This window comes from Bacillus rossius, chromosome 8, assembly GCF_032445375.1.
Source record: "Bacillus rossius redtenbacheri isolate Brsri chromosome 8, Brsri_v3, whole genome shotgun sequence".
In the NCBI taxonomy this organism is placed as follows: Eukaryota; Metazoa; Arthropoda; class Insecta; order Phasmatodea; family Bacillidae; genus Bacillus; species Bacillus rossius.
Window position 1 is genome coordinate 68,436,069 of NC_086336.1, and position 11,006 is coordinate 68,447,074.

Here is an 11,006-nt window from a genome sequence, read left to right on the forward strand (position 1 = left end):
TGCGTTTTGTTCTATTTTTTCTCTTATTGTGTGAAATAGAGGAAAGAAGCTTCGTGGATTTTTAACAGTTTTGTTTATGTGATTGGCTATATGTATTATAGGACTTGTAAAATCCCAAACGCCATGCAGGATTAAACAAAATATAGAGCGAAAACGTAAGTTACTTGTTTTTTTAAGTAGGGAGGGAAGAAATCGATTTTTTATTGGCTGTAAAATATTTTATTTTATTATTTATTTTAAAATAACTTTTACTTCAGTATCAATATTTTAGATTCCAAAGATGCAAGAACTGGAAGATGTGGTAAAATAATTTTATATCAAGCTTTGAAGAACTAAACTGATATAACATTTCTTACCCACATTCTACAAGGGGTTTAAGTTTTTAAAATCTGTTTCAGAAAAACTACAATTTTGGTCTGAATGAACATCACCAATCACACATTATGAATTATTTGAAGTTCGCCCGTCAGCAAAGAATGCAGGCAATTAAAGCAGTCGAGTATTCCTTCACAGATGTGATGGAGTCAAGGTATGGTGAAGGTGTCTGAATGGACTGCTTCCAAGTCCTGTGTAATTTACTTTTGAATCTTTCTTTACAAACCCCCACATCTAATATTTTTGCTGTAATGTGCACACACTTGGTTTTTAACTTTAACTTAATATTGCTAAAAGTTCAGACTACACTACAACACTTTACAGACATGGTTGTAACAAATCAGAGGATGGTCTGAAGGTTGAAGAATGCTAATCGTTTAAAAAGAATAAAATCTTCATCTTATGACAGCAACTGCCACGGCTAGCCAATCAGCTCTTAAGTAAAGACAGCGAAAATCAAAACAACAAAATTTAGCTATTCTAATTTATGTATTAGGAATATTTGTTTTATCTACTGTTAACAGTTCTGTTTGAACTCTTCCATTTACTCTGTCTTTTAACTTGTTTTTTTGGTGACGCTTACAAAGACTTGCTTACAAGGTAACGCAGACAGACATTTTTAATGCTCTGGCCAGTGTCACAGAGACTTCCGCAACTGTTACAACCGGCTAATTCATTGCAGGTCAAACTGAGTACACTGTCAGACCAGAGATAGAAGCAGTGCCTGAATGTGTACGTGAGGGAAACGGGGCGTACTCAGATAAGTCCCGCGCCAACTGCAATGCCATTTTCACGTTTCCTACAGAATGCAGTTCGGATCATACAAATAAATTTACTTGAAATCTTTAAAAAAAAAAGTCACGAAAATTCCCCAGTGATAAGTAATTCGAGACGAAAAAAATGTCATGCTGCAGTCAGCCGTCACAAAGACTCTGAAAGCATTGTTTTTTCTGGATGGTGTTTTAGTGAACTAAAGAAAGTGGAGCGAGAACTAAAACAGATGTGGTAATGGTTGAGACTGGATTTCATTTATTTATTATCGAAAATTGTGAACTAGGTTAATTAATTTAAAAAAAAAAAAAAAAAAAGGAAAAAAATTAGAAATTTTGTTCAGGAAGAGTGAGAGAATGAGGTGGAGAGCGGCAGGTGTGGCAGGTGTGGGGTCCGTGCAGGCTGCTGGAGGACACGTACACGGGCGACGAGGTGCGGGAGCTGCTGACGGGCCTGCTCAGGCTCGTCCAGGGGGAGGTGGAGGCGGAGCTCATGGACGCCGCCCACAGCAACGCCCTCCTGCTGAAGCAGCTCTGCTCGCAGGCCGAGGCCTGGCACCTGCGCCTGCAGCCGGACCTCTCCGAGCTGCACAGCAGGTGACCGCGTAGCCGGGGGGGAACTGTCCCGCGGGCCGGAACCACCTTTAGGCCGCCGCACCCGGTCGTGCGCTCTTTCGACGGTTCACACACGCTCTGAGCCCGCCTCGGCCTGGTCACCTGTAGGCTCCGGAGCCGGGACCCTGTGGCCCTAGTCTACTCCCGGGGCTGCCGCAGTGACGGGCTCCGCTTCCCTGGGCTACACTGCCCGACACTTGAATGAAATATGAATGTGTATCATAGAGGGTAGCACTTCGACGCCAGGAACATAACTAGCGTAAGGGTGTTAGAATTCGGATTATTTCTCTATGCAATAAATGTTATATGTTTATTCAAGTTTAATTTTGGATTTATTTTTTTTCTTCGGTGTATCAGATTTTTACAATCTTTGCAATCAACATCCATGAAACTAATATTTAGAATAATCATTTTTTTTTTAAAGACAAATATTGAAGTACGTAAGTAACTTTCTTATGTTTTTTTTGGAACTTCTAATAAGTATTTTGTACTGCAAATATTCTTTTATGACAGTTAGTTGAATTTAACGCCTCGTTCAGGTTAAAAGCATTTTTCAAGCGAAACTTAAAATGATTTAGTAATCTTTACAGTTTAGCAACCTTAAAATTTAAACCAAGCTAATGTTACCCAATACTTAATCTGAAAAAATTATCTCAAACTTTGGTCTGACACATTATTTTTTTTGAAGTGACGTCTAATAAATCTATGAATGCCGGTTGCACGCACAAAAAATTGTCCCGTTGCGCACATTGTCCCGTTACACACATTGTCCCGTTACGCTCATTGTATGCTTGCACCGCATCTATCTCTCTTCCATTTGATTTGAACAACCATCAATTTGACTTTTTCAGGGCACATTAAACTTGAAACACTCCCATTTGTTTCCTACTTTTCCTATCATTGTCTTATCCTTAACAGAATAACACAGATTGGAAAAAATATAAAATTATAGTTAAAATAATCTCTTCGTTAAAGTAATAAACATATTTGAATTAATGAGTGCAAATAAAAGTAAATTTATCAATTAAATTGTAGATTTCATTTTACTCCTTCTTTGTATCCATACAAAATAGTAATAATTCAATAAATTAATTCAATTTTATTCATAAAAGTATGCAATAGTTTCATCAATGTTTTGTCATGACGTTGTCACGTTAAACTATCGTCCGTAAACCGACTTTACAGACAACCAATTTTTTTTACGAGACTGCAAGATGTTTACTTATGTGTGTGATGTTATTTGTAATCGCTCTCCCCCGTTGCAAGAGAACCAGCAGCATGTGAGGCTGGCCGGCGGGTACGAGACGATGCCGCGGTGTCGCAGGCGGGAGCTGGAGGCCCTGAAGGGACTGGACCGGGGCTGCCCGCCCGCCAAGCCGTGCAGCCCGGCCAAGCTGAGGCTGGCCCCGCTGGCCGAGGGGCCCGGCCCCGCGGGGCGGCTGCGCCAGGAGGTGGACCAGCTCGGTGCCGAGAACGCCCGCCTGGCCCGGCAGCTGGCCGACACCGAGCGCCAGGTGAGCGCTCGGCGCCGGAGCTCCGTCGCCGGTCACGAAAGTCCGGAACAAAAAAAAAGCTTCGATATGAACGGAAGCCGTACTGGAAGCGTTTTGCCAACTTGCATTTTGGTTTTTTTTGGCATCTCACTTCAGTTTATAGTCACACAGTAAATATAAGACGTTAGAAACCGTCCACTTAAATCATGTTTATATTATCTCTGGAAAGATTTTAACTTTATTACATAAAAGTTGGCACTCTTGTGCAAATAGTATATATATATTTCATATTATGTTTGATTTTGCTTACAAAACCATCGTCAAACTCAAATATGTGTGTGTGTGTGTCTATGTATATCTCTTTACCAATGCTATAACTTAATAGTCTTTCAGCATTTTCCAAGCGCTTTACGTAGGTTCAGTTCATATCACAGCTAACCGGAGCAGTCTGAATCATCACAACAGCTCTTACCATCATTATGGGAAACATGCTTAGTTCATACTATATATTTTACATGGTGAAATTATTTGTGTTTATAGGTTACATCTTTTATTTTGTGTCGTACAAAAACTTGTGAAGCGTTACAGTCACAAGATACCATTATGTGTAATCTTTCTCCAAATGATGGAATACCATGTAGAGACATGGACATTAATTTCTGAACTCGTGCCGATATTTCACTGTGCATACCTAGCAGAGTTTCAAATTTTAATATTATATATTTGTTGTGACCCAGGATGTTTGCAGATATTACTTTTTGAAGTCGCCCCAAGTGCTCCTCCCAGTCGCTTAGACCGTTGTTGCACATTGCCACCTCTTTGCTCCAATGTGCACGTGTGTGGAAGAGTGTTGATAAAGGGGGGAAATAAATTGAATTGTTCAGACTGTGTATTAGTGTGTGTAATTTTGTGTTAGTAACATTGATTAGACCTCAACGTAATCAGTGCTTCTGAGAAGTCTCTGAATACTTCAAGTTGTATTTCCTGCGCTGCTGTGTAGAGGCAACCATTATCCAGGATCCTCTGCCAATATTTGGCAGCCCTGATACTTTCAGCCGGAAGTCAGTCGTATTTTTCATCATGGCGGTGAGTAGTACTATGGTGTAGCCTCACGGTTAAACTGTTGTATTATAATGGCATCTATAATCATTATCGTATACAGTCCACTCAGTCATCGCGCTATAACATGAATGGAAGAAAAGAGGTGTGGGAACGCGGGGAAAAGACGCACGGGGGAAAGGGGAGTGACCGGGCAACAGAGGATTTTGCGGGCGGCATTATCGTGTAGCAGCAGTATCGCGCGAGCAGCCAAAGATGACACATTGGAAGTCGCATCGCCGGAGCAGCGTGGGGGCAGTGTTGCTGCGAGCAGCGGAGTCGTCAGACGCGCTGGAGACGCGTGCTCACGGACGGCCGACGCGGGACGCAACCACGGCGAGGAAACTTCTCAGGTTCGTCATCTCGTTCCGCGACGAGAACCTGCGGAACTCTCTGGGACCATTCCAGAGCGGGAGAGTGACACACCTGCGCTAGGCCACGAGGCTCGAACCCCCTCTACCACCCATCTGAGCAGCCGGGACTTCAACCACGCCGAACGGGATCAGCCCCGGTCGACGTCATAACCGCTGGCATGCTGAAGGTACGGTCTGATGGGCTGGGGGTTTGTCCTTGCAGTTGTGTGCGTCTCGCGACGAGGCGGACTTGCTGAGAGAGGCCATGGAGGCAGCCGCACGCAGACCTGAGCAGACCCGCACGCCACCCACACCGACACAGCCAGACGTGCAGCCAGGGCGTGTGGATGAGGTTTGTCGGCTGTGACTTCGTTCACGGCACACGTAGCACAAATGTTTGGTACTCGTACACACAGAATAAATATAGCTGGTAAAATCAATGATAAGTAGAGACCTGAAAAATTTGCGGATTCATTTCGTGTTATGCTAAAATTCGAATAATTTTACCTAAGTGCTGCTTCTGCCATTGGTTCGCTGTTAATCTGGAGGACTGAGGGCCAATTAGAGACCCTCACTCATAGAAGTGTCGAATCACAGGCCACCCAGTCGAGACGACTCACAAGTCAGCAGCCAATGAACAGTTGGCATTTGCCCGAGTGTGCAGAGGATATTGGAGTCTATCCTGAAGGTCAATGAACCCGTGAATTTTTCCGGTCTCTAATGGTAAGTTTCAGGTCTTTTACTGCAGGTCATTTAAATTCAACACACAGTCACGTACAAAGTAATTCATAGGGTCTGAAGTCTGATATAATAGGCACTCGGATAAAATTAGCATCTGTTTTTATTTTGAATTAACCACAAAAATGATCAATTCCAAAATCGTGTAACATCTCTCAGTATAAAATGTTAATTTACTTTGCTCTAGCTCAAAAGCTCACACTAGTGAACTGGTCTCCTAGTTTTAACCGATTAGTCCCTGTTCACTATTTAATCAGTCCCAGTTGACTGGTTAATATAATTCATAGACTTACCGAACTCTGATCAAAAATAAGTTAATTTGTTTTGACGGCTTCGAGCTGCAGTCCCGCCACCAGGTCGCACCACTGTACTGCTGGCGTTTGGAGTTCGTTCAGTTTATGGTTACTGTTGGTTTTCTTTTCACAAGAGTGATTTTGTTTGATGTATTAGGTTTCCGACTCATTTCCGTATATGTGGAGATATTTCATTTCCATTTGTATGGTTTCAGATTATTTTGTATATAACACCTTAAAATGTACAGTTACGAAACATTACCGCACATTTCAGTTCTTTCCTTTGATTTATTTCGTTACATTTCATGCATTTAATCATTGGAATTCGTTTCTATTAGTGTACCCTTATTTCGTTATAAATGGGTTCTTTTGATGCTTTTTGATGGATTTTAACTTCATTTTATTTATTTAATTACATTTGGGTACAAACCATTTTATTTCTTTTGTATCGAGTGATTTTGTTTGATGTATTAGGTTTTTCAATGATTAATTGCTTGAATTGTAAAGAAAAAAAATTCAAAGGAAAGAACTGAAATGTGTGGTAATATTTCCTATTTGTACATTATAATGTGAAATAACCAAAATAATCTTAAACGAAACAAATGAAAATGTTTTCCAGCATGTTACGTTTCACATTTCATTTTTTTTTGGAGAAGAACAATCAATGCTCCTTTGTAGGTTTTTTTATGGAGCAACTTATTGCAACTGGTTTTAAATTCCGTCGTGCTGTATTTAAATATTCCTTCGGTCTCCCCGTGAGAACTGTGTTGACGTCGGCGCGGGGAGTCTCCGTGAGAGCGCGTGAGAGTGCGTGCCAGCAGCTGGAGGCGGAGCGGGGCCGGCTGCGCGGCGCGACGGTGGAGCTGGAGCGCTCGCGCGGGGCCCAGCAGCGGCTGGAGCGCGAGCTGGCCGCGTCCCGGGAGCAGGCGGAGGCCGCGGCCGCCCGCCTCGTCCTCGCAGAGCAGGTGTGACCGGCACTAGCACCAGCTTCAGGCACCGCTCAGTTGTGCTGTCGTTCCTCCCCTCCCCTTCCCTCCACCCCCCTATATATATACCACACACACACACACATAGGGGCACAACAACTAAATTTCCAAAGGGGGAGGCAATATACCTTTTTATAAAGAATCATCGATCCCCCCTATTGAATCGGGTGGTCCCGGGAAAATTTGTATTTCAAGGTTGAAAAATGGTGCTATTTAAGCAGTTTTATTATCTAAAAATTGATTACACAGCACTTTCTTTGCCCCTGTTTGCTTCCACTTCAAGGTTTCAGAGGGGGGGGGCAGAGTACCCTTGCCCCCCCCCCCCCCCCTTGTTGTTGCGCCTCTGCACACACACACAAGCGACACACCCCACACACACCCCACACACTAATCAGTGTTTTGTTAAGCCTGAACTAACCGTACATCACAGTCGTGATGGCTTAATTATGAGTAACTGTCTTGGCCAGAGGCACAGGCGACTGTGGGATTGGAGCAACACAAGCCCCACAGGATTCCATTCCCCTACAAAATCTCTTTGTTAGCTGTACGAAAACTACAAATTTGTAAACGGTGATTCAAGTGAATTATGATGATGTGAGAATCTGCATTTGTGAACAATCAAGCTTGACCTCTGGTCGGCTAGGTAATTTTAATGACTTTTGTGTGTGCTTCAGTCAGTATTTGTCACAAGTTTGAATATTTGGAAAGCAAACAGAGGAATGGTAAGTGAGCTAATGTGACTAATGTATAAGATTTAACCCTCATGCACACTGCACACTCAAATGTGCATATTGCACACTGCACCCTTAACCATACACACTGCACACTGGTGGTTTCGCATGAGTATGGGACTCTGATTTGTAGTATAAAAAGAATTTAGTTGAAGAGTGAATTTCAAAGCATTTCGGAGGATAAAAATGCATGTATAAATAAAAAAGTAAATTTTTGTTCGTTCAAAATCGAACTCTCCAAAGGTTCTTTACTTTTTACTCTCCTTTGAAATTTTGACACAGCGTTGCAGGTAGTCTTTTCGTCTTAACGTGTTTCTAAGGTACTTCGGATTTCCATGGTTTTTCAAAATCACTTTGAGGTGCATGCTGGGATGGTTCCATACTAATGGCTCTAAACTTTGTAGTTTTGTAGTTGTGTTACCGCCCCTTAGGATCGTGCGGTCTGCAACCCACATAAAAATTTGACTCCTACTTGCAGGAGCTGGAGAGAAAGTTCAGCGAGACGGCTGCGTACGCCAACTTGAAGAAGATGCTGTCGAAGAAGAACGAGCAGATAAAAGAGCTGAGGGCGAAACTGCAGGCCACCGAGCCGTCCACGGACGCAGCAGAGGAGACGGTCGTGTGAGGGCTGGTGTTCCCGTTGCTACGAGGAACCGCCACGTCGCACGTGGACTGCCAGTTTGCTTTGCAGGCACATTCGCATTCGCACACGCAACGCAACGTACGAGTAGCCAGCTTTCAATGGAGGAATTCTCTGCACAATCTCATTTTGGCACTGTCTTGTTTGTGCCTTTTATATCTTTGGTTGACATGAATGTTTAGTGCAAAGGCTGAGCCTTCTTGAGTAGCGGAAGTGTGGTGGTGGTCACAATTGTTTCACCAGTGATCGTAGTAGCTATAAATTAAATCTTCCTCCATATCTTTCATTGCATCATTTTGACTCGGTTATTCCATAATTTATTGTAAAAATATTCTCTTTTGTAGTCGTAGAGGTTTGAGTTTAACCTGCGGGGAAGGAAACTGTTACAACGTAAAGTTTTACAGGACTTGGCAGAATATTTTTTTTGTTTAAGTGTGTCTCTAGTCATGTTGGGGGTGAAACATCTTGTATGTGGAATAATCTGCAGTGCAGCTGTGACTTTAGGGACTTCACCCAGTGTTGTATCGCGTAGTCATCAGTGGTACAGATTGGTGTTTGAAGTTATCATGAGAGAGTGTCCATACGTCTGTGATTGGCAGAGACTTCAGTAGGAAGACAACATGAAGCAGCTGTCCCTATCGGCAGACCACACTAGTTGCTGTACAAAGTAATCCGTCCACTGACACCATTTTAGTTTGTAATGTGTTCACTGGATTTGCACTGTATCTGTCATTTATAATAAACTGAATGATAAACTGTTCTCTGTTGTTTATTTCAAACCCTTGCTGGAACTAGTTGTGTAGTGTAACTGTCAAGGTAAGCCATTGGTAGTTTGAGCCGTGCAGTGAGCAAAATGTGACAACCACTACTGCCCCAGGTCAGACTCCTTGGATATTTTTAAGAATTTTCTACTCTAGAAAACTTAAAATGTTTTTGATAATTTAATATTTTTGATTACTATTGAGGAAGGAAAAAAAAAACTTATGTATTCATCCCTGCTAATAGGAACTTTTCAACTGTTTTGTACACTTAGATCATCTGCAATTCTTTACTCTATGTTTAGTGTACCTTACACCATTAATCATAGGAAAATTTTGAGAAAAATCTATAAACACACAATCAAGTACCTCAAGCTAACAACTTATTTCCTTTTTCAGTTACATATTGTTTTTCCTGAAACCATTTTGGCAAAATATTCAGATCATATTGTATAATTTGTTTCATATCTACATCAGGCTCTGCAAAATAAAAGATACTTGTATCATCTGCAAATATGGACATTTTTCTCTTCACTGGAAGTTTCCCGATATCATTGATAAACATAAACATAATTGGTCCTAGTAGGTACTGATCCCAGAGGTACCCCAATTGTAATTGGTTTGGCCTTACTAAGATGATAATTGCAGTCAAAATATTGTTCTCTGTTCTTCAGATAAGTTTGAAGGCACACAAGTGCTTTATTGGTTATACCGGCAAGTTGGAATTTCTTTATAAGCAATTCTAATGATCCACAGTGTCAAAGGCCTTTTTTAAGTCTAGAAACAGTCTCGCTGCCTGTTTTTTTTTTTTTTTTTTTTTTTTTTTTTGCTATGGCTGTTTGTTAGATAATGATAATGTCAACTGCTGCATTCATGGTTTTTTTTTTTTTTTAAACCATATGATGAGTGTAGAAATATTGCTTTTTTTAAGGAATGCAATAAGTCTGTTCTTGATAATTTTTTCAATTATTTTACTAACTGGTGATAGTATAGAAATGGGTCTATAATTTCCAAAGTCACTTTTACTTCCCGCCTTGTATATGGGTACTACACGCGCAAATTTTAATTTTTTTGGTACTATACCAGTGGAGAAAGAAAGGTTGATAAATCTACTATCGGTTTGATTAGAGAATTTTTTCATTTTTGACGTGGCAACATCTAATAAATTGATGAACGCTGGCTGCACGCACGAAAAATTGTCCCACTACGGATGTCCCACTACGGATGTGTTTACGCCTGCGTGGCATCTCTCTGGTATTTTGCGGACAGTATAGACAGAGAACTCGGCCGGCACGTGGCGGCGTCCTGGTTCGAGGTTATTGTTGTACACCGCGCCACGGGAGTATATTCGCAAGGAAATGGCGTTCTTACAAGTACGTATTATTTTAATTACTAGTGTAAATCAGTATATTTAAACAGTGTTGTATGAGTATTGTTTTAGCTGTGTAACTAAATATTTATTGCTGGTATGATACTTTTCACGCTTTAGTTTGACATTGGTAATTATTTGTCATGAGTTATTATTTGGTCAACTAAATCACACACCGTATTATAGTTATGAGCCCACGAGCATGTAAATATTTCGAGTCCAACAGAAAATATGCTAGTTAAAAGAAAATCAAACAAATATTGTGCGTGGAATATTATAATTTTATACCATCTGAAACAATTATTCTCAATATGGTCTCGTGGCCGTGTGGTTAGCATGGATGACTTCCATTCCAAAGGTTATTGGTTCGAATTTCAGCAGTTGCGAATTTTTTGTACTTGTAAATGGCGCACGCAACATTTCAAATGTAATAAATATATTTGAATTAATGAATGCAAATAAAAGTAAATTTATTAATTAAATTATACATTTCATTTCACTCCTTCTTTGTATCCATACAAAATAGTGATAATTCAATAAAATTGATTCAATTTTATTCATAAAAGTATGCGGAGGTAGATTTTATCATACAAAAGATAGAAAAATTAAAAAAAAAAAAAATTCTTCCTCAAAGAATATAATATTTTTAATGCCTAAATGGTTTGGTTGGAAAAACCTATTACGGCTCAGTCTCAGGCCGAATATGATAGGTATTTCCTTTTCTTCTGGATCAATCATTATTTCATCAATATTTTGTTATGACGTTGTCACGTTAAACTATCGTCCG

General features: G+C 40.8%; 1 protein-coding gene across 4 annotated transcripts; it reads left to right on the forward strand.

Moving 5' to 3' along the window:
• Positions 1 to 43: 43 nt before the first annotated feature.
• Positions 44 to 8,852, forward strand: LOC134535210 (leucine zipper transcription factor-like protein 1). 4 transcript variants are annotated; one of them, XM_063374251.1, is made up of 7 exons: positions 44 to 155; positions 399 to 529; positions 1,548 to 1,742; positions 3,085 to 3,274; positions 4,928 to 5,056; positions 6,554 to 6,700; positions 7,931 to 8,852. In XM_063374251.1, the coding sequence occupies exons 2-7, from the start codon at positions 444 to 446 to the stop codon at positions 8,075 to 8,077; spliced, it is 894 nt and encodes a 297-aa protein (XP_063230321.1). In that variant the 5' UTR covers positions 44 to 155; positions 399 to 443; the 3' UTR covers positions 8,078 to 8,852. The 4 variants fall into 4 exon arrangements, with proteins under 4 accessions (XP_063230321.1, XP_063230318.1, XP_063230320.1 ...); XM_063374248.1 differs by lacking the exon at positions 44 to 155 and adding an exon at positions 165 to 301; XM_063374250.1 differs by lacking the exon at positions 44 to 155 and adding an exon at positions 165 to 301 and having other exon boundaries at positions 6,557 to 6,700.
• Positions 8,853 to 11,006: the final 2,154 nt, after the last annotated feature.